The 23,798-nt window shown below is 50.7% G+C and overlaps 1 protein-coding gene across 1 annotated transcript in view; it reads right to left on the reverse strand.

Moving 5' to 3' along the window:
- The window catches only part of LOC137535535 (zinc finger protein 585A-like), a 99,264-nt gene extending 76,951 nt beyond the window's left edge, over window positions 1-22,313 (reverse strand). The window contains exons 1-2 of the mRNA XM_068257373.1: window positions 22,269-22,313; window positions 9,657-9,776 (exon numbers count right to left, since the gene is read on the reverse strand). Of these exons, the coding sequence (XP_068113474.1) occupies window positions 9,657-9,752 (96 nt within the window). The 5' untranslated portion in view covers window positions 9,753-9,776; window positions 22,269-22,313. The remainder of the gene's footprint in view (window positions 1-9,656; window positions 9,777-22,268) is intronic.
- Between the last annotated feature and the right edge of the window lie 1,485 nt (window positions 22,314-23,798).

Here is a 23,798-nt window from a genome sequence, read left to right on the forward strand (position 1 = left end):
ACAATGGTCAAGCACCATCCACTATAGTGATTCTGCTGTTGTCTAATTATACCCAGTATGTGCAGAACAGCATAAAAATCACACATCAAACCTAAACAGCTCAGCCTCAAATCTCCGCACCAAACCGAGATTAATCAATAGATACAATCATTAAACCATGAATTATTAATAACAATTAAGCCGAGCCATAAAGGCGGGGTATATAATCAATATCCTATATAATAAAGCAACCGTGTCCCTGCATCCTCCTGTGTCCATGTATTTTGCCATGCATGCGCGGCTCGCTGGTGGACTCTGGGACAGCAGAGGATGGGTGCAGGGGGGGCATGCATGCGCGGCTCGCAGGTGGACTCTGGGACAGCAGAGGATGGGTGCAGGGGGTGTGCATGCGCGGCTCGCGGGTGGACTCTGGGACAGCAGAGGATGGGTGCAGGGGGGCATGCATGCGCAGCTCGCGGGCGGACTCTGGGACAGCAGAGGATGGGTACAGGGGGCATGCATGCGCGGCTCGTGGGTGGACTCTGGGACAGCAGAGGATGGGTGCAGGGGGGCATGCATGCGCGGCTCGTGGGTGGACTCTGGGACAGCAGAGGATGGGTGCAGAGGGCATGCGCGGCTCGCGGGCGGACTAAGGGACAGCAGAGGATGGGTGCAGGGGGGCATGCATGCGCGGCTCGCGGGCGGACTAAGGGACAGCAGAGGATGGGTACAGGGGGCATGCATGTGCGGCTCGCGGGTGGACTCAGGGACAGCAGAGGATGGGTGCAGGGGGCATGCATGCGCGGCTCGCGGGTGGACTCTGGGACAGCAGAGGATGGGTGCAGGGGGGCATGCGCGGCTCGCGGGCGGACTAAGGGACAGCAGAGGATGGGTGCAGGGGGCATGCATGCGCGGCTCGCGGGTGGAATCTGGGACAGCAGAGGATGGGTGCAGGGGGGCATGCGCGGCTCGCGGGCGGACTAAGGGACAGCAGAGGATGGGTGCAGGGGGCATGCATGCGCGGCTCGCGGGTGGAATCTGGGACAGCAGAGGTTGGGTGCAGGGGGGGCATGCGCGGCTCGCGGGCGGACTCTGGGACAGCAGAGGATAGGTGCAGGGGGGGCATGCATGCGCGGCTCGCGGGTGGACTCTGGGACAGCAGAGGATGGGTGCAGGGGGGCATGCGCGGCTCGCAGGCGGACTAAGGGACAGCAGAGGATGGGTGCAGGGGGGCATGCGCGGCTCGCGGGCGGACTAAGGGACAGCAGAGGATGGGTGCAGGGGGGCATGCATGCGCGGCTCGCGGGCAGACTAAGGGACAGCAGAGGATGGGTGCAGGGGGCATGCATGCGCGGCTCGCGGGTGGACTCTGGGACAGCAGAGGATGGGTGCAGGGGGGCATGCATGCGCGGCTCGCGGGTGGACTCTGGGACAGCACAGGATGGGTGCAGAGGGGGCATGCATGCGAGGCTCGCGGGTGGACTCAGGGACAGCAGAGGATGGGTGCAGGGGGCGTGCATGCGCGGCTCGTGGGTGGACTCTGGGACAGCATAGGATGGGTGCAGGGGGGCCTGCATGCGCAGCTCGCGGGCGGACTCTGGGACAGCAGAGGATGGGTGCAGGGGGCATGCATGCGCCGCTCGCGGGCGGACTCTGGGACAGCACAGGATGGGTGCAGGGGGCGTGCATGCGCGGCTCGCGGGCAGACTCAGGGACAGCAGAGGATGGGTGCAGGGGGGGTATGCATGCGAGGCTCACGGGTGGACTCTGGGACAGCAGAGGATGGGTGCAGGGGGGCATGCATGCGCGGCTCGCGGGCGGACTCTGGGATAGCACAGGATGGGTGCAGGGGGCGTGCGTGTGTGCTCGGCATTGTGTACACGGTGCGGCATGTGGGCGAGTGCCTGCACACATTGTGCGGTTATGTCACAGCCGTACAAGCATGGCCATTGCAGGCGGGGTGTTGGAGGATTGCGGCCGAAGGCCTAGCGCCCGTTTCTAAATGGGCGGGCTGTGAACTAGTCACAAATAATTGCATAATGTCACACACTGCTCACCCGAGTAACTCTTGGAGGACATAAAGTGTGAGTGCCTAAATACTGACAATAAATAAATCAATTACGCAATCTGTGTATAAATAAAAGATGCATAATTATGAATGTGAATGCAACCAAAGTGCTGGCGCTTATGTACAGTATGTGCATGCGTGCAATAGTGAGCATATCAAGTAGAAAAAAATATTGTGTTGCAAAATACCCCACAAAAATCAATAATTGTAAGGACAAGCTGCCCCTGCCGATCTCTCCTGGCAGGAAGTGGTGGGGGTGTGTGTGTCTCCTGGCAGGAAGTGGTGGGGGGGGTGTGTGTCTCCTGGCAGGAAGTGGTGGGGGGGTGTCTCCTGGCAGGAAGTGGTGGGGGGGGTGTCTCCTGGCAGGAAGTGGTGGGGGTGTGTCTCCTGGCAGGAAGTGGTGGGGGTGTGTCTCCTGGCAGGAAGTGGGGGGGGTGTTTCTCCTGGCAGGAAGTGGTGGGGGTGTGTCTCCTGGCAGGAAGTGGTGGGGGTGTGTCTCCTGGCAGGAAGTGGTAGGGGTGTGTCTCCTGGCCAGACTCCTATCTTTTACTGGTGTCACTACAGCATTCTTTGTTACAGCTTCCCTTCCTTGGTTGGGAGTATACACTTCCTCACTTCCTGTTGGGCCGCTGCGCAGTCTGTTTCCTCTCCCTCTACAGCGGGGTGCGCTGTTCCTTACACATTTATTTCTCTGGAGGATTTTGTGCACAGTATTTTTTCAACTTGATCTGCTCACCATTTACTGATAATTATGCATCTTTCTTCTACACAGATTGCACAACTGATTCATTTATTGTCAGCCCCTCCCAAGTTATACAGCCAGATAGGCCCCAGTATTAGGCAGACCCTCCCCATGTTATATAGCCAGATAAGCCCCAGTATTAGGCAGCCCCTCCCCCAGTTATATAGCCAGATAAGCCCCAGTATTAGGCAGCCCCTCCCCATGTTATATAGCCAGATGTGCCCCAGTATTAGGCAGCCCCTCCCCATGTTATATAGCCAGATCAGCCCCAGTATTAGGCAGACCCTCCCCATGTTATATAGCCAGATCAGCCCCAGTATTAGGCAGCCCCTCCCCAAGTTACATAGCCAGACCAGCCCCAGTATTAGGCAGCCCCTCCCCATGTTATATAGCCAGATCAGCCCCAGTATAAGGCAGCCCCTCCCCATGTTATATAGCCAGATCAGCCCCAGGTTTAGGCAGCCCCTCCCCAAGTTATATAGCCAGATCAGCCCCAGTATTAGGCAGACCCTCCCCAAGTTATATAGGCAGATCATCCCCAGTATTAGGCAGCCCCTCCCCATGTTATATAGGCAGATCAGCCCCAGTATTAGGCAGCCCCTCCCCATGTTATATAGCCAGATCAGCCCCAGTATTAGGCAGCCCCTCCACATGTTATATAGCCAGATGTGCCCCAGTATTAGGCAGCCCCTCCCCATGTTATATAGCCAGATCAGCCCCAGTATTAGGCAGCCCCTCCCCATGTTATATAGCCAGATCAGCCCCCAGTATTAGGCAGCCCCTCCCCAAGTTATATAGCCAGATCAGCCCCCAGTATTAGGCAGCCCCTCCCCATGTTATATAGCCAGATCAGCCCCCAGTATTAGGCAGCCCCTCCCCAAGTTATATAGCCAGATCAGCCCCCAGTATTAGGCAGCCCCTCCCCATGTTATATAGCCAGATCAGCCCCAGTATTAGGCAGCCCCTCCCCATGTTATATAGCCAGATCAGCCCCAGTATTAGGCAGCCCCTCCCCATGTTATATAGCCAGATCAGCCCCAGTATTAGGCAGCCCCTCCCCATGTTATATAGCCAGATCAGCCCCAGTATTAGGCAGCCCCTCCCCAAGTTATACAGCCAGATCAGCCCCAGTATTAGGCAGCCCCTCCCCATGTTATATAGCCAGATCAGCCCCAGTATTAGGCAGCCCCTCCCCATGTTATATAGCCAGATCAGCCCCCAGTATTAGGCAGCCCCTCCCCATGTTATATAGCCAGATCAGCCCCAGTATTAGGCAGCCCCTCCCCAAGTTATATAGCCAGATCAGCCCCAGTATTATGCAGCCCCTCCCCAAGTTATATAGCCAGATCAGCCCCAGTATAAGGCAGCCCCTCCCCATGTTATATAGCCAGATCAGCCCCAGTATTAGGCAGCCCCTCCCCATGTTATATAGCCAGATCAGCCCCAGTATTAGGCAGCCCCTCCCCATGTTATATAGCCAGATCAGCCCCAGTATTAAGCAGCCCCTCCCCATGTTATATAGCCAGATCAGCCCCAGTATTAGGCAGCCCCTCCCCATGTTATATAGCCAGATCAGCCCCCAGTATTAGGCAGCCCCTCCCCATGTTATTTAGCCAGATCAGCCCCAGTATTAGGCAGCCCCTCCCCAAGTTATATAGCCAGATCAGCCCCAGTATTATGCAGCCCCTCCCCAAGTTATATAGCCAGATCAGCCCCAGTATAAGGCAGCCCCTCCCCATGTTATATAGCCAGATCAGCCCCAGTATTAGGCAGCCCCTCCCCATGTTATATAGCCAGATCAGCCCCAGTATTAGGCAGCCCCTCCCCATGTTATATAGCCAGATCAGCCCCAGTATTAAGCAGCCCCTCCCCATGTTATATAGCCAGATCAGCCCCAGTATTAGGCAGCCCCTCCCCAAGTTATATAGCCAGATGAGCCCCAGTATTAGGCAGCCCCTCCACATGTTATATAGCCAGATGTGCCCCAGTATTAGGCAGCCCCTCCCCATGTTATATAGCCAGATCAGCCCCAGTATTAGGCAGCCCCTCCCCATGTTATATAGCCAGATCAGCCCCCAGTATTAGGCAGCCCCTCCCCAAGTTATATAGCCAGATCAGCCCCCAGTATTAGGCAGCCCCTCCCCATGTTATATAGCCAGATCAGCCCCCAGTATTAGGCAGCCCCTCCCCAAGTTATATAGCCAGATCAGCCCCCAGTATTAGGCAGCCCCTCCCCATGTTATATAGCCAGATCAGCCCCAGTATTAGGCAGCCCCTCCCCATGTTATATAGCCAGATCAGCCCCAGTATTAGGCAGCCCCTCCCCATGTTATATAGCCAGATCAGCCCCAGTATTAGGCAGCCCCTCCCCATGTTATATAGCCAGATCAGCCCCAGTATTAGGCAGCCCCTCCCCAAGTTATACAGCCAGATCAGCCCCAGTATTAGGCAGCCCCTCCCCATGTTATATAGCCAGATCAGCCCCAGTATTAGGCAGCCCCTCCCCATGTTATATAGCCAGATCAGCCCCCAGTATTAGGCAGCCCCTCCCCATGTTATATAGCCAGATCAGCCCCAGTATTAGGCAGCCCCTCCCCAAGTTATATAGCCAGATCAGCCCCAGTATTATGCAGCCCCTCCCCAAGTTATATAGCCAGATCAGCCCCAGTATAAGGCAGCCCCTCCCCATGTTATATAGCCAGATCAGCCCCAGTATTAGGCAGCCCCTCCCCATGTTATATAGCCAGATCAGCCCCAGTATTAGGCAGCCCCTCCCCATGTTATATAGCCAGATCAGCCCCAGTATTAAGCAGCCCCTCCCCATGTTATATAGCCAGATCAGCCCCAGTATTAGGCAGCCCCTCCCCATGTTATATAGCCAGATCAGCCCCCAGTATTAGGCAGCCCCTCCCCATGTTATATAGCCAGATCAGCCCCAGTATTAGGCAGCCCCTCCCCAAGTTATATAGCCAGATCAGCCCCAGTATTATGCAGCCCCTCCCCAAGTTATATAGCCAGATCAGCCCCAGTATAAGGCAGCCCCTCCCCATGTTATATAGCCAGATCAGCCCCAGTATTAGGCAGCCCCTCCCCATGTTATATAGCCAGATCAGCCCCAGTATTAGGCAGCCCCTCCCCATGTTATATAGCCAGATCAGCCCCAGTATTAAGCAGCCCCTCCCCATGTTATATAGCCAGATCAGCCCCAGTATTAGGCAGCCCCTCCCCAAGTTATATAGCCAGATGAGCCCCAGTATTAGGCAGCCCCTCCCCATGTTATATAGCCAGATCAGCCCCCAGTATTAGGCAGCCCCTCCCCATGTTATATAGCCAGATCAGCCCCAGTATTAGGCAGCCCCTCCCCAAGTTATATAGCCAGATCAGCCCCAGTATTATGCAGCCCCTCCCCAAGTTATATAGCCAGATCAGCCCCAGTATAAGGCAGCCCCTCCCCATGTTATATAGCCAGATCAGCCCCAGTATTAGGCAGCCCCTCCCCATGTTATATAGCCAGATCAGCCCCAGTATTAGGCAGCCCCTCCCCATGTTATATAGCCAGATCAGCCCCAGTATTAAGCAGCCCCTCCCCATGTTATATAGCCAGATCAGCCCCAGTATTAGGCAGCCCCTCCCCATGTTATATAGCCAGATCAGCCCCCAGTATTAGGCAGCCCCTCCCCATGTTATATAGCCAGATCAGCCCCAGTATTAGGCAGCCCCTCCCCAAGTTATATAGCCAGATCAGCCCCAGTATTATGCAGCCCCTCCCCAAGTTATATAGCCAGATCAGCCCCAGTATAAGGCAGCCCCTCCCCATGTTATATAGCCAGATCAGCCCCAGTATTAGGCAGCCCCTCCCCATGTTATATAGCCAGATCAGCCCCAGTATTAGGCAGCCCCTCCCCAAGTTATATAGCCAGATCAGCCCCAGTATTAGGCAGCCCCTCCCCCAGTTATATAGCCAGATCAGCCCCAGTATAAGGCAGCCCCTCCCCATGTTATATAGCTAGATCAGCCCCAGTATTAGGCAGCCCCTCTTCAAGTTATATAGCCAGAGGGGCACCCAGTATTAGGCAGCCCCCTCCCGAGTTTAGATAGCCAGATGTGCCCCCAGTATTAGGCAGCCCCACTTCCCATGTCAGACAGCCAGATCCCGCTCCCCCCCCAATATTAGGCCACACCTTAAACTGAGCAGCTCCGCCCACATGCAGAGTTGTGAGCAGAGCCTGTAGTGCTGCCTACTCACCTCACCGCTCCAGGAACTCAGCCATGTCAGGCTCACAGCATCTCTTCTTATCTCTCTCTAGTGTGCATGGTGGAGTACTGGTTATTGCTCTTGTCTTGCAGCGCTGGATCTCGGTTTGGTTCTCAGCCAGGGCACTTTCTGCACAGAGTTTGTATGTTCTCCCCGTGTCAGTGTGGGTTTCCTCCGGGCATTCCAGTTTCTTCCCACACCTCAAAACTATTCAAATTAAATATCGTATTTACTCGAGTATAAGCCGACCCTCCAACTTTTACCTAAAAAAGCAGGGAAAGGATTCACCCCAGTATAAGCCGGGGGAAGGAAATACAGAAGCTGTAAATACTCTCCACTGTACTCCCTGTTAGCCCAGCCAGCTGAAATGTATCAGCACCCCCTTGTGTGACCAGTGAGGTGACGTGTGCCCACCATCCCCCCTCCCCGACTCTCCATATACCCCAGGCAGCTGAAATGTATCAGCACCCCCTTGTGTGACCAGTGAGGTGACGTGTGCCCACCATCCCCCCTCCCCGACTCTCCATATACCCCAGCCAGCTGAAATGTATCAGCACCACCTTGTGTGACCAGTGAGGTGACGTGTGCCCCCCATCCCCCCTCCCCGACTCTCCATATACCCCAGGCAGCTGAAATGTATCAGCACCACCTTGTGTGACCAGTGAGGTGACGTGTGCCCCCCATCCCCCCTCCCCGACTCTCCATATACCCCAGGCAGCTGAAATGTATCAGCACCACCTTGTGTGACCAGTGAGGTGACGTGTGCCCCCCATCCCCCCTCCCCGACTCTCCATATACCCCAGCCAGCTGAAATGTATCAGCACCACCTTGTGTGACCAGTGAGGTGACGTGTGCCCCCCATCCCCCCTCCCCGACTCTCCATATACCCCAGGCAGCTGAAATGTATCAGCACCACCTTGTGTGACCAGTGAGGTGACGTGTGCCCCCCATCCCCCCTCCCCGACTCTCCATATACCCCAGGCAGAGAGGAACAACTACAATTCAACTCATCTCCAAGCTGAAAAGTGAAAGGTAATACTTCTCATTAACACTAAACAACATAATAGGCTGTAGACTTTGCTTCTTCATTTTCAGGTTTGGTTGGGCTTCACATTGGTACATCAGTGCTTCAGTTACACACACTCCATTGATGACATCTTTCTTATTTTGAATACATTGTTACAGCAGCATGTCAGCATCATTATAATGCGTATCAGCAAGCTGTGCATGTAGTGTGACACAGGTCCACTGACTCCTCTGCTGCTCCAGCCATGAGATCCATAGTAGCCTGGAACCCCTGCCCTCAGTCATATTCCCTTGGCGTTAGGATTCCCCTGCTTGCCTGTCACCGGCTAACATCTATGATGCCCTCTAGTGGCGAGGCGCAGTGAACAGGCAAGCAGGGGAATCCTAACGGGGAGGAGCAGTGAGTGATAGCTTCCTCCATACGCTCTGCTAATAGAACCTGTGTGTGCCTGAGGGGGGCGGAAACGCTGCAGATAAACTACTACTTTGCTACTCTGCTCTGCTGGGGGGATGCTTGAAAACTGAGCGGGGGAGGGGGAGAGGGGCGGGACATCTCACACATCAGCTCACTGAGCTGAGATTCTGTCAGCACAATTCTGCCCGGCATTTGGCAAAGGGGGCACTCAGGGTATAAGACAGGGGCACTCTGTTTTTAGGACTCGAGTACAAGCCGAGGCCCCCACCTTTGGGCTAATTATTTTGTCCCAAAAATGTGGCTTATACTCGAGTATATACGGTAATAATAATAATGGGAATGAAAATAATGAGAAAAGCGACTAGAGGGAGACAGAGATAAGTTACTGCAAGCCTGTGATGTGGCTGAGTTCCTGGAGCGATGAGGAGTAGCACTACAACCTCTGCTTGTGACTCTGCATCAGCCAGGCAAGGGGGCACTCGAAGGGAGGGGGCATGGGTGCGCCCTCAGGGGCTCGTGCCTTCCCCACCTCAGCCCAGAACTGGTTGTGTGTTATATTACTAGAGATAAGAGACACACAGAATCCTCCTCACCTCTCCAGTCACCTGTGTTATATTACTAGAGATAAGAGTGATGTCGTGTGACCTCCCAGAATCCCCCTCACCTCTCCAGTCACCTGTGTTATATTACTAGAGATAAGAGTGATGTCATGTGACCTCCCAGAATCCCCCTCACCTCTCCAGTCACCTGTGTGTTATATTACTAGAGATAAGAGTGATGTCATGTGATCTCCCAGAATCCTCCTCACCTTTCCGGTCACCTGTGTGTTATATTACTAGAGATAAGAGTGATGTCATGTGACCTCCCAGAATCCTCCTCACCTCTCTGGTCACCAGTGTGTTATATTACTAGAGATAAGAGTGATGTCATGTGATCTCCCAGAATCCTCCTCACCTTTCCGGTCACCTGTGTGTTATATTACTAGAGATAAGAGTGATGTCATGTGACCTCCCAGAATCCTCCTCACCTCTCTGGTCACCAGTGTGTTATATTACTAGAGATAAGAGTGATGTCATGTGACCTCCCAGAATCCTCCTCACCTCTCCAGTCACCTGTCTTATATTACTAGAGATAATAGTGATGTCATGTGACCTCCCAGAATCCTCATTACCTCTCCAGTCAGCAGGCAGATGATCTCCAGGGTGAGGTTGAATATCCTTTCGGTCATGTGACTCTGGTCCTCATCCATCCTCAGTAATGCAGTCATGTGATCTGTACAGGAAGCTGCTGCCTTTTGATAAATAAAAAGGGGAAGATAATTTAGGCTGTACATTTGTCAGTGATGAAACTATCAATACAGTATCCCCCCTCCCCCCAGCACCAGGGCTGTGGAGTCGGTACAAAAATCCACCGACTTCGACTCCTCAGTTAAGGATTCTACCGACTCCGACTCCTCTAATTTGCATATTACAATCTTGTTGATTGAAAGTATGTAAAATGAAATTCGTCTCTTAACTGCCAACGCTTAGGAATTTTAAAAGCAACTGAAGTGAGAAGGATATGGAGACTGCTATATTTATTCCCTTTAGCCATAGACTAAAACTAGTCCTTGGTAAGAGTACTTGTAAAAGGTACAGACCAGAACAAAGAACATCTATCAGGCCCTAGGCAATGTAAGTGTGGGTACATGTAAGTATGATGTGCAGGTACTCTGCAGGGGAATGAGGGGATTCTTCCTCTATTACACATTCTTCATGCACAATCTGAACAAGGTTTATGGGTGACAGACAACACCTCTGTATTCAATGTGCACAACATTCTCAGTGGATTCCCTGAAGCTCTGTGGAGAGTGCATATGTAGAGTATAGTACTACTGTGTAACAAAGTAAACCTGAGACAGGTGAAGTTGAAGTTTTATACATACCTGGGGCTTCCTCCAGCCCCCTTCAGGCTGATCAGTCCCTCGCTGTCCTCCTCCGCCACCTGGATCTTCTGCTATGAGTCCAGCTCCTTGAGCCAGTCTGGCGTAGTGCGCATGCACACACTCCACCGCCAGGAGCGTACTACACCTGCGCAGCACTATTCCTGGCTGTGGAACCGGCATGCGGCCGGACTGCGCTGACTGGCTGAATTACCAGGAATAATAGCAGAAGATCCAGGTGGTGGAGGTGGACAGCGAGGGACTGATTAGCCTGAAGGGGGCTGGAGGAAGCCCCAGGTATGTATAAAACTTTTTTTTTCATCCTTCTCAGGTACCATTTAATTCGTAGTCACCAAACCAAATTTTAACAACATATCAAATTATTTGATTTCATGAGCAAAGTACATTTGCATAAATCAGCATCAATGTAGAATTATTTCCATCTCATTGACCATCTCTATTAGTGACACGGCTACACATCAGGCTTTATTCTTACAGCATAGATGTTATTTAGTATATAGAAGAGATTCCTGTGTACACATCATATATACAGTCACAATCAGATGTGTATATCTCACTTTAAAAATACGGGGACTGCTTTATTGAATTTTGATTGGTTTATTTCATTTTTGTGGACTAGGCAGTAGTATGTATAAATTATTTATGATGACTATTATCTGAGAAATAGAACATTTTATCATATTTTCTATTTTAATTACAGTTTAAATTCATTAGGAGTCGGAGCATTTTTTCCCGACTCCGACTCAAGGCACCCAAAATTGCCCCGACTGCGACTCCACAGCCCTGACCAGCACTCCCCATTGCTGTCACTTGTGGGTGGTGGGGCCATGCAGAGTATTGCAGGAATGCATAATACGCTGGTTTATAGCTACCTGTGCACTATACTCAGCGTGCTGCAGTCCTGTCCTCCCTCTGCCTCCTCTCCAGCTGGTCTTCTCTCCTCACATCCCCCTCACACTGTTACCATTCCTGTGATGTTACAGCAGTGCTGGTAGTGGTAGATGGATGAGGATATGAGGAGAGGCAGAGACTGAGGCTAATGGGAGCAGAGGACTGGAGCACACTGTGACAGCTAGCTATAAACCAATGTAACCCTTCCTTTTACTACTCTGCATGGAGGTGGGGGAAGGGAGCAATACTGGAGTGTGGGCATGGCTATACTGGGGGAGAAATGGCATTACTGGGGTGGGGGACATAATATACTGGAGGATAATGGCAATGATGGGGCACACAGGGAGGACATGGCTATACTGGGACAGAAATGGCATTACTGGGGTGGCGGACATTATATACTGGAGGATAATGGCAATGCTGGGGGAAACAGGGGGGACATGGCTATACTGGGACAGAAAAGGCATTACTGGGGTGGGGGACATTACATACTGGAGGATAATGGCAATGCTGGGGGACACAGGGGGACATGGCTGTACTGGGGGAGAAATTGCATTACTGGGGTGGGGAACAGTACATACTGGAGGATAATGGCAATGCTGGGGACACAGGGGGACATGGCTATATTGTAAAAGAAATGGCATTACTGGGGTGGGGAACATTATATACTGGAGCATAATGGAAGTGCTGGGGGACACAGGGGACCTGGAAGGAGTACATTTAAAATCGGCGCCGGTAGACTTGGGCACAGGATACAGCAGTATATAGCTGATCCTGCTTCTGCACAAGTCCGGGCCGATTTAATTACTATTCCCCCTCCAGGCCGCCATGGATAGTGGGGGAATGAAATAATTCGGCTTCCAGCGATTGCTGGAGGCCGAATTATTATGTTTTTAAGCAACCTCGGCTCCAACTTCTGACGGAGCCGACGTTACTGAGCGCTTCAATAGGAATGATTCCTATTGAAGTCTATGGAGGCGCCGGCAGCGCCCAAATCTAGCAGCGCTGAAAAGCACTGCTCCGACCTGGAAGCGCTAGTGTAATTTAGGATTAGGATGATATGGAGGCTGCCATATTTGTTTTCTGTTAAACAATACCAGTTGATTTGATAATGTGAATGTGGCCTAAACCAGTTATATAAAAGTCTCTTGTATGGCGATTACTTCAAGGGGGGATGATCAGGATAGTGACAGGTGTACTATGATCTCCTCTGTAACAAAGTATGTCCACCCCGACCTCTGCTCTGCCCAATATATAACAAGTATATCCTCCCCGACCTCTGCCATGCCCAATATATAACAAGTATGTCCTCCCCGACCTCTGCTCTGCCCAATATAAAACAAGTATGTCCACCCCGACCTCTGCTCTGCCCAATATATAACAAGTATGTCCTCCCCGACCTCTGCTCTGCCCAATATAAAACAAGTATGTCCACCCCGACCTCTGCTCTGCCCGATATATAACAAGTATGCCCACCCCGACCTCTGCTCTGCCCAATATATAACAAGTATGTCCACCCCGACCTCTGCTCTGCCCGATATATAACAAGTATATCCTCCCCGACCTCTGCTCTGCCCAATATAAAACAAGTATGTCCACCCCGACCTCTGCTCTGCCCAATATATTACAAGTATGTCCACCCACCCTGAGCTCTGCTCTGCCCAATATATAACAAGTATGTCCACCCCGACCACTGCTCTGCCCAATATATAACAAGTATGTCCACCCCGACCTCTGCTCTGCCCAATATATAACAAGTATGTCCACCCCGACCTCTGCTCTGCCCAATATATAACAAGTATGTCCACCCCGACCTCTGCTCTGCCCAATATATAACAAGTATGACCACCCCGACCTCTGCCCTACCCAATATATAACAAGTATGTCCACCCCGACCTCTGCTCTGCCCAATATATAACAAGTATGCCCACCCCGACCTCTGCCCTGCACAATATATAACAAGTATGTCCACCCCGACCTCTGCTCTGCCCAATATATAACAAGTATGTCCACCCCGACCTCTGCCCTGCCCAATATATAACAAGTATGTCCGCCCCGACCTCTGCTCTGCCCAATATATAACAAGCATGGCCACCCCGACCTCTGCTCTGACCAATATATAACAAGTATGTCCACCCCGACCTCTGCTCTGACCAATATATAACAAGAATGTCCACCCGACCTCTGCTCTACCCAATATATAACAGAGCAGACCTCTGCTCTGCCCAATATAAAACAAGTATGTCCACCCCGACCTCTGCTCTGCCCAATATATAACAAGTATGTCCACCCCGACCTCTGCTCTGCACAATATATAACAAGTATGTCCACCCCGACCTCTGCTCTGCCCAATATATAGCAAGTATGTCCACCCCGACCTCTGCTCTGTCCAATATATAACAAGTATGTCCACCCCGACCTCTGCTCTGCCCAATATATAACAAGTATGTCCACCCCGACCTCTGCTCTGCCCAATATATAACAAGTATGTCCACCCCGACCTCTGCTCTGCCCTATATATAACAAGTATGTCCACCCCGACCTCTGCTCTGCCTAATATATAACAAGTATGTCCACCCCGACCTCTGCTCTGTCCAATATATAACAAGTATGTCCACCCCGACCTCTGCACTGCCCAATATATAACAAGTATGCCCACCCCGACCTCTGCTCTGCCCAATATATAACAAGTATGTCCACCCCGACCTCTGCTCTGCCTAATATATAACACGTATGTCCACCCCGACCTCTGCTCTGCCCAATATATAACAAGTATGTCCACCCCGACCTCTGCCCTGCCCAATATATAACAAGTATGTCCACCCCGACCTCTGCTCAATATATAACGAGTATGTGCACCCCGACCTCTGCTCTGCCCAATATATAACAAGCATGGCCATCCCGACCTCTGCTCTGACCAATATATAACAAGTATGTCCACCCCGACCTCTGCCCTGCCCAATATATAACAAGTATGTCCACCCCGACCTCTGCCCTGCCCAATATATAACAAGTATGTCCACCCCCACCTCTGCTCTGCCCAATATATAACAAGTATGCCCCCCCCCCCCCCACCTCTGCTCTGCCCAATATATAACAAGTATGCCCACCCCGACCTCTGCTCTGCCCAATATAAAACAAGTATGTCCACCCCGACCTCTGCTCTGCCCAATATATAGCAAGTATGTCCACCCCGACCACTGCTCTGCCCAATATATAACAAGAATGTCCACCCGACCTCTGCTCTACCCAATATATAACAAGTATGACCACCCCGACCTCTGCTCTGCCCAATATATAACAAGTATGTCCACCCCAACCTCTGCTCTGCCCAATATATAACAAGTATGTCCACCCCGACCTCTGCTCCGCCCAATATATAACAAGTATGACCACCCCGACCTCTGCTCTGCCCAATATATAACAAGTATGACCACCCCGACCTCTGCTCTGCCCAATATATAACAAGTATGACCACCCCGACCTCTGCTCTGCCCAATATATAACAAGTATGTCCACCCCGACCTCTGCTCTGCCCAATATATAACAATTATGTCCACCCCGACCTCTGCTCTGCCCAATATATAACAAGTATGACCACCCCGACCTCTGCTCTGCCCAATATATAACAAGTATGACCACCCCGACCTCTGCTCTGCCCAATATATAACAAGAATGTCCACCCGACCTCTGCTCTGCCCAATATATAACAAGTATGTCCACCCCAACCTCTGCTCTGCCCAATATATAACAAGTATGCCCCCCCCCCACCTCTGCTCTGCCCAATATATAACAAGTATGTCCACCCCGACCTCTGCTCTGCCCAATATATAACAAGTATGTCCACCCCGACCTCTGCTCTGCCCAATATATAACAAGTATGTCCACCCCGACCTCTGCTCTGCCCAATATATAACAAGTATGTCCACCCCGACCTCTGCACTGCCCAATATATAACAAGTGTGTCCACCCCGACCTCTGCTCTGCCCAATATATAACAAGTATGTCCACCCCGACCTCTGCTCTGCCCAATATATAACAAGTATGTCCACCCCGACCTCTGCACTGCCCAATATATAACAAGTATGTCCACCCCGACCTCTGCTCTGCCCGATATATAACAAGTATGTCCACCCCGACCTCTGCTCTGCACAATATATAACAAGTATGTCCACCCCGACCTCTGCTCTGCCCAATATATAACAAGTATGTCCACCCCGACCTCTGCTCTGCCCAATATTAAACAAGTATGGCCACCCCGACCTCTGCTCTGCCCAATATATAACAAGTATGTCGTCCCCCCCCCCCCCCCCCCGACCTCTGCTCTGCCCGATATATAACAAGTATATCCACCCCGACCTCTGCTCTGCCCAATATATAACAAATATGTCCACCCCGACCTCTGCTCTGCCCAATATATAACAAGTATGCCCACCCCGACCTCTGCTCTGCCCAATATATAACAAGTATGTCCACCCCGACCTCTGCTCTGCCCAATATATAACAAGTATGTCCACCCCGACCTCTGCTCTGCCCAATATATAACAAGTATGTCCACCCCGACCTCTGCTCTGCCCAATATATAACAAGTATGACCACCCCGACCTCTGCTCTGCCCAATATATAACAAGTATGCCCCCCCCCCGACCTCTGCTCTGCCCAATATATAACAAGTATGTCCACCCCGACCTCTGCCCTGCCCAATATATAACAAGTATGTCCACCCTGACCTCTGCCCTGCCCAATATATAACAAGTATGACCACCCCGACCTCTGCTCTGCCCAATATATAACAAGTATGTCCACCCCGACCTCTGCTCTGCCCAATATATAACAAGTATGTCCACCCCGACCTCTGCTCTGCCCAATATATAACAAGTATGTCCACCCCGACCTCTGCTCTGCCCAATATATAACAAGTATATCCACCCCGACCTCCGCTCTGCCCAATATATAACAAGTATGTCCACCCCGACCTCTGCTCTGCCCAATATATAACATGTACGTCCACCACGACCTCTGCTCTGCCCAATATATAACAAGTATGTCCACCCCGACCTCTGCTCTGCCCAATATATAACAAGTATGGCCACCCCGACCTCTACTCTGCCGAATATATAACAAGTATGTCCACCCGACTTCTGCTCTGCCCAATATATAACAAGTATGTCCACCCCGACCTCTGCCCTGCCCAATATATAACAAGTATGCCCCCCCCGACCTCTGCTCTGCCCAATATATAACAAGTATGTCCACCCCGCCCTCTGCTCTGCCCAATATATAACAAGTATGTCCACCCCAACCTCTGCTCTGCCCAATATATAACAAGTATGTCCACCCCGACCTCTGCTCTGCTCAATATATAACAAGTATGTCCACCCCGACCTCTGCTCTGCCCAATATATAACAAGTATGTCCACCCCGACCTCTGCTCTGCCCAATATATAACAAGTATGTCCACCCCGACCTCTGCTCTGCCCAATATATAACAAGTATGTCCACCCCGACCTCTGCTCTGCCTAATATATAACAAGTATGGCCACCCCGACCTCTGCTCTGCCCAATATATAACAAGTATGTCCACCCCGACCTCTGCTCTGCCCAATATATAACAAGTATGTCCACCCCGACCTCTGCTCTGCCCAATATATAACAAGTATGTCCACCCCGACCTCTGCTCTGCCCAATATATAACAAGTATGTCCACCCGACCTCTGCTCTGCCCAATATATAACAAGTATGTCCACCCCGACCTCTGCTCTGCCCAATATATAACAAGTATGTCCACCCCGACCTCTGTTCTGCCCAATATATAACAAGTATGTCCACCCCAACCTCTGCACTGCCCAATATATAACAAGTATGTCCACCCGACCTCTGCTCTCCCCAATATATAACAAGTATGTCCACCCTGACCTCTGCTCTGCCCAATATATAACAAGTATATCCACCCCCACCTCTGCTCTGCCCAATATATAACAAGTATGCCCCCCCCCCCACCTCTGCTCTGCCCAATATATAACAAGTATGGCCACCCCGACCTCTGCTCTGCCCAATATATAACAAGTATGTCCACCCCGACCTCTGCTCTGCCCAATATATAACAAGTATGTCCACCCCGACCTCTGCTCTGCCCAATATATAACAAGTATGTCCACCCCGACCTCAGCTCTGCCCAATATATAACAAGTATGTCCACCCGACCTCTGCTCTGCCCAATATATAACAAGTATGTCCACCCCGACCTCTGCTCTGCCCAATATATAACAAGTATGTCCACCCCGACCTCTGTTCTGCCCAATATATAACAAGTATGTCCACCCCAACCTCTGCACCGCCCAATATATAACAAGTATGTCCACCCGACCTCTGCTCTCCCCAATATATAACAAGTATGTCCACCCTGACCTCTGCTCTGCCCAATATATAACAAGTATATCCACCCCCACCTCTGCTCTGCCCAATATATAACAAGTATGCCCCACCCCCCCACCTCTGCTCTGCCCAATATATAACAAGTATGTCCACCCCGACCTCTGCTCTGCCCAATATAAAACAAGTATGTCCACCCCGACCTCTGCTCTGCCCAATATAAAACAAGTATGTCCACCCCGACCTCTGCTCTGCCCAATATATAACAAGTATGTCCACCCCGACCTCTGCTCTGCCCAATATATAACAAGTATGTCCACCCCGACCTCTGCTCTGCTCAATATATAACACGTATGCCTACCCCGACCTCTGCCCTGCCCAATATATAACAAGTATGTCCACCCCGACCTCTGCTCTGCCCAATATATAACAAGTATGTCCACCCCGACCTCTGCTCTGCCCAATATATAACAAGTATGTCCACCCCAACCTCTGCCCAATATATAACAAGTATGTCCACCCCGACCACTGCTCTGCCCAATATATAACAAGAATGTCCACCCGACCTCTGCTCTGCCCAATATATAACAAGTATGTCCACCCCGACCTCTGCTCTGACCAATATATAACAAGTATGCCCACCCCGACCTCTGCTCTGCCCAATATATAACAAGTATGTCCACCCCGACCTCTGCTCTGCCCAATATATAACAAGTATGTCCACCCCGACCTCTGCCCTGCCCAATATATAACAAGTATGACCACCCCGACCTCTGCTCTGCCCAATATATAACAAGTATGTCCACCCCAACCTCTGCTCTGCCCAATATATAACAAGTATGTCCATCCTGACCTCTGCTCTGCCCAATATATAACAAGTATGTCCATCCTGACCTCTGCTCTGCCCAATATATAACAAGAATGTCCACCCGACCTCTGCTCTGCCCAATATATAACAAGTATGTCCACCCCGACCTCTGCTCTGACCAATATATAACAAGTATGCCCACCCCGACCTCTGCTCTGCCCAATATATAACAAGTATGTCCACCCCGACCTCTGCTCTGCACAATATATAAGAAGTATGTCCACCCCGACCTCTGCTCTGCCCAATATATAACAAGTATGTCCACCCCGACCTCTGCTCTGCACAATATATAAGAAGTATGTCCACCCCGACCTCTGCTCTGCCCAATATATAACAAGTATGTCCACCCCGACCTCTGCCCTGCCCAATATATAACAAGTATGACCACCCCGACCTCTGCTCTGCCCAATATATAACAAGTATGTCCACCCCAACCTCTGCACTGCCCAATATATAACAAGTATGGCCACCCCGACCTCTGCTCTGCCCAATATAAAACAAGTATGTCCACCCCGACCTCTGCTCTGCCCAATATATAACAAGTATGTCCACCCCGACCTCTGCTCTGCCCAATATATAACAAGTATGTCCACCCGACTTCTGCTCTGCCCAATATATAACAAGTATGTCCACCCCGACCTCTGCCCTGCCCAATATATAACAAGTATGCCCCCCCCGACCTCTGCTCTGCCCAATATATAACAAGTATGTCCACCCCGCCCTCTGCTCTGCCCAATATATAACAAGTATGTCCACCCCGACCTCTGCTCTGCCCAATATATAACAAGTATGTCCACCCCGACCTCTGCTCTGCCCAATATATAACAAGTATGTCCACCCCGACCTCTGCTCTGCCCAATATATAACAAGTATGTCCACCCCGACCTCTGCTCTGCCCAATATATAACAAGTATGTCCACCCCGACCTCTGTTCTGCCCAATATATAACAAGTATGTCCACCCCGACCTCTGCCCTGCCCAATATATAACAAGTATGTCCACCCCGCCTCTGCACTGCCCAATATATAACAAGTATGTCCACCCCGCCTCTGCTCTCCCCAATATATAACAAGTATGTCCACCCTGACCTCTGCTCTGCCCAATATATAACAAGTATGACCACCCAGACCTCTGCTCTGCCCAATATAAAACAAGTATGTCCACCCCGACCTCTGCTCTGCCCAATATATAACAAGTATGTCCACCCCGACCTCTGCTCTGCCCAATATATAACAAGTATGTCCACCCCGACCTCTGCTCTGCCCAATATATAACAAGTATGTCCACCCCGACCTCTGCTCTGCCCAATATATAACAAGTATGTCCACCCCGACCTCTGCTCTGCCCAATATATAACAAGTATGTCCACCCCGACCTCTGCTCTGCCTAATATATAACAAGTATGGCCACCCCGACCTCTGCTCTGCCCAATATATAACAAGTATGTCCACCCCGACCTCTGCTCTGCCCAATATATAACAAGTATGTCCACCCCGACCTCTGCTCTGCCCAATATATAACAAGTATGTCCACCCCGACCTCTGCTCTGCCCAATATATAACAAGTATGTCCACCCCGACCTCTGTTCTGCCCAATATATAACAAGTATGTCCACCCCAACCTCTGCACTGCCCAATATATAACAAGTATGTCCACCCTGACCTCTGCTCTGCCCAATATATAACAAGTATGTCCACCCTGACCTCTGCTCTGCCCAATATATAACAAGTATATCCACCCCCACCTCTGCTCTGCCCAATATATAACAAGTATGCCCCCCCCCCACCTCTGCTCTGCCCAATATATAACAAGTATGTCCACCCCGACCTCTGCTCTGCCCAATATAAAACAAGTATGTCCACCCCGACCTCTGCTCTGCCCAATATATAACAAGTATGTCCACCCCGACCTCTGCTCTGCCCAATATATAACAAGTATGTCCACCCCGACCTCTGCTCTGCTCAATATATAACACGTATGCCTACCCCGACCTCTGCCCTGCCCAATATATAACAAGTATGTCCACCCCGACCTCTGCTCTGCCCAATATATAACAAGTATGTCCACCCCGACCTCTGCTCTGCCCAATATATAACAAGTATGTCCACCCCAACCTCTGCCCAATATATAACAAGTATGTCCACCCCGACCACTGCTCTGCCCAATATATAACAAGAATGTCCACCCGACCTCTGCTCTGCCCAATATATAACAAGTATGTCCACCCCGACCTCTGCTCTGACCAATATATAACAAGTATGCCCACCCCGACCTCTGCTCTGCCCAATATATAACAAGTATGTCCACCCCGACCTCTGCTCTGCCCAATATATAACAAGTATGTCCACCCCAACCTCTGCCCAATATATAACAAGTATGTCCACCCCGACCACTGCTCTGCCCAATATATAACAAGAATGTCCACCCGACCTCTGCTCTGCCCAATATATAACAAGTATGTCCACCCCGACCTCTGCTCTGACCAATATATAACAAGTATGCCCACCCCGACCTCTGCTCTGCCCAATATATAACAAGTATGTCCACCCCGACCTCTGCTCTGCCCAATATATAACAAGTATGTCCACCCCGACCTCTGCCCTGCCCAATATATAACAAGTATGACCACCCCGACCTCTGCTCTGCCCAATATATAACAAGTATGTCCACCCCAACCTCTGCTCTGCCCAATATATAACAAGTATGTCCATCCTGACCTCTGCTCTGCCCAATATATAACAAGTATGTCCATCCTGACCTCTGCTCTGCCCAATATATAACAAGAATGTCCACCCGACCTCTGCTCTGCCCAATATATAACAAGTATGTCCACCCCGACCTCTGCTCTGACCAATATATAACAAGTATGCCCACCCCGACCTCTGCTCTGCCCAATATATAACAAGTATGTCCACCCCGACCTCTGCTCTGCCCAATATATAACAAGTATGTCCACCCCGACCTCTGCCCTGCCCAATATATAACAAGTATGACCACCCCGACCTCTGCTCTGCCCAATATATAACAAGTATGTCCACCCCAACCTCTGCACTGCCCAATATATAACAAGTATGGCCACCCCGACCTCTGCTCTGCCCAATATATAACAAGTATGTCGTCCCCCCCCCCCCCCCCGACCTCTGCTCTGCCCGATATATAACAAGTATATCCACCCCGACCTCTGCTCTGCCCAATATATAACAAATATGTCCACCCCGACCTCTGCTCTGCCCAATATATAACAAGTATGTCCACCCGACTTCTGCTCTGCCCAATATATAACAAGTATGTCCACCCCGACCTCTGCCCTGCCCAATATATAACAAGTATGCCCCCCCCGACCTCTGCTCTGCCCGATATATAACAAGTATGACCACCCCGCCCTCTGCTCTGCCCAATATATAACAAGTATGTCCACCCTATCCTCTGCTCTGCCTAATATATAACAAGTATGTCCACCCCGACCTCTGCTCTGCCCAATCTATCACAAGTATGACCACCCCGACCTCTGCTCTGCCCAATATATAACAAGTATGTCCACCCCGACCTCTGCTCTGCCCGATATATAACAAGTATGACCACCCCGCCCTCTGCTCTGCCCAATATATAACATGTATGTCCACCCCGACCTCTGCTCTGCCCAATATATAACAAGTATGTCCACCCTGACCTCTGCTCTGCCCAATATATAACAACAATCACACAATTACCTCTCCCAGCCTTGTGCTCTCTCCACTTCCTGCAAATTCTCCTTTCGTGACATCACTTCCCATCTCTATTACACCACTTCCTTTCTTTGGTTTAACATTTTCCTGTCTATGCGTTCCACCTGGGAGAGGGCGAGATCTCCATCTTGTGGTAGATAGGCTAACTGCAGCCTCTGTTGATGGAATCATCTGCACTCAGACTATAAAGGTACACTTACACACCAGAGAAATAATGCTCCTTCCATTCATTTGCCTATACTTTATTGCTTCTTATCTTGTTTTTTTCACCACAAATTAGGCTTTCTTTGGGTGTTACTATTTGCTATGAATTATTTTATTCTAAATGCATTTTAACAGAAAAAACAAGAAAAGAATGGGAATAATTCATTATTTATCAGTTTGCGGCCATTATAGTTTTATAATAATGCATGCTACCATAATTAAAACCCACACATTTTATTTGCCCATTTGTCCCAGGTATTGCAACATTAAAAATGTTTTCCGGGGGCGCATGCGCGGCGCGAACGGAGCATGAAGTAGTTCCTGTAGCTCCGCTTTCAGGCTGCCACCCTTCGGCTTATAGCAGCTGCTAATCGGCGTCTACATGCCTCAAAACTGACGCAGATCACCCTTGGCATGTCGCGGAGAGGTAAAGCAAAAAAGGAGCAACAAAATCCGTCTCTCTCGGCAGCCACACCAAAAGCAAAACCGGCGGCGCCACGCGCCACAGAAACTAAGATGGCCGACGAGCCTCCGGCATCTACAAAACAGTCTTCACCCAAGACAGCCGCCCTCCCACGCTCTCCTGCTAACATGCCAGGCACTTCGGACGCTGCTCAGACCCCCTCCCTGGATACCTTATTAGAAGATATAACACGGGTCTTTAGAGCGGAGCTGAAGGAAGCCGTCCGCGATTTCACCACCCAAATCAGGGAACTGGGAGACCGTGTGGCGGATCTCGAGAAGCAAACGGACTCCATCTCCGACGCTCTTGAGGAAGATAAGACTGCCATAGATGACCAATCAACCAAAATAGAAACCCTCGAACTAAGATTAGAGGACATGGAGAATAGGAGCAGAAGAGCAAACATAAGAATCCGAGGCCTTCCGGAATCTGTAGAGGACCTGAAGTCAACGGCCTTAAATCTCTTCAAGGACCTTCTACCACAAACAGATCCTGCATCTTTCCGCATGGTGAGGATACATCGGGCGCTGACCAGACCACGAAACAAAGATCTTCCCCGGGACGTCATATTAAAATTTCAATACGAAGAAGTTCGTGACATAGTCCTGGAGGCTGCCCGCAACCTCACTGCCCTGCCAGGGGTTCCCAGCTCGGTCCAATTATACGCCGACTTGGCCCCATCCACTATACAAAGACGGAGAGCACTCAGACCAATCACCACATCTCTCCAGAAGGCCTCAGTGAAATATCGATGGGGATTCCCCTTCTCCATCACCTTCACTCATAAGGAGAAGGCTTACACTGCACGTAACCTAGAAGAAGCCCGCAGGCACCTGGAGACCGTGGGG

Source organism: Hyperolius riggenbachi, chromosome 10 (genome assembly GCF_040937935.1).
Source record: "Hyperolius riggenbachi isolate aHypRig1 chromosome 10, aHypRig1.pri, whole genome shotgun sequence".
Taxonomy (NCBI): Eukaryota; Metazoa; Chordata; class Amphibia; order Anura; family Hyperoliidae; genus Hyperolius; species Hyperolius riggenbachi.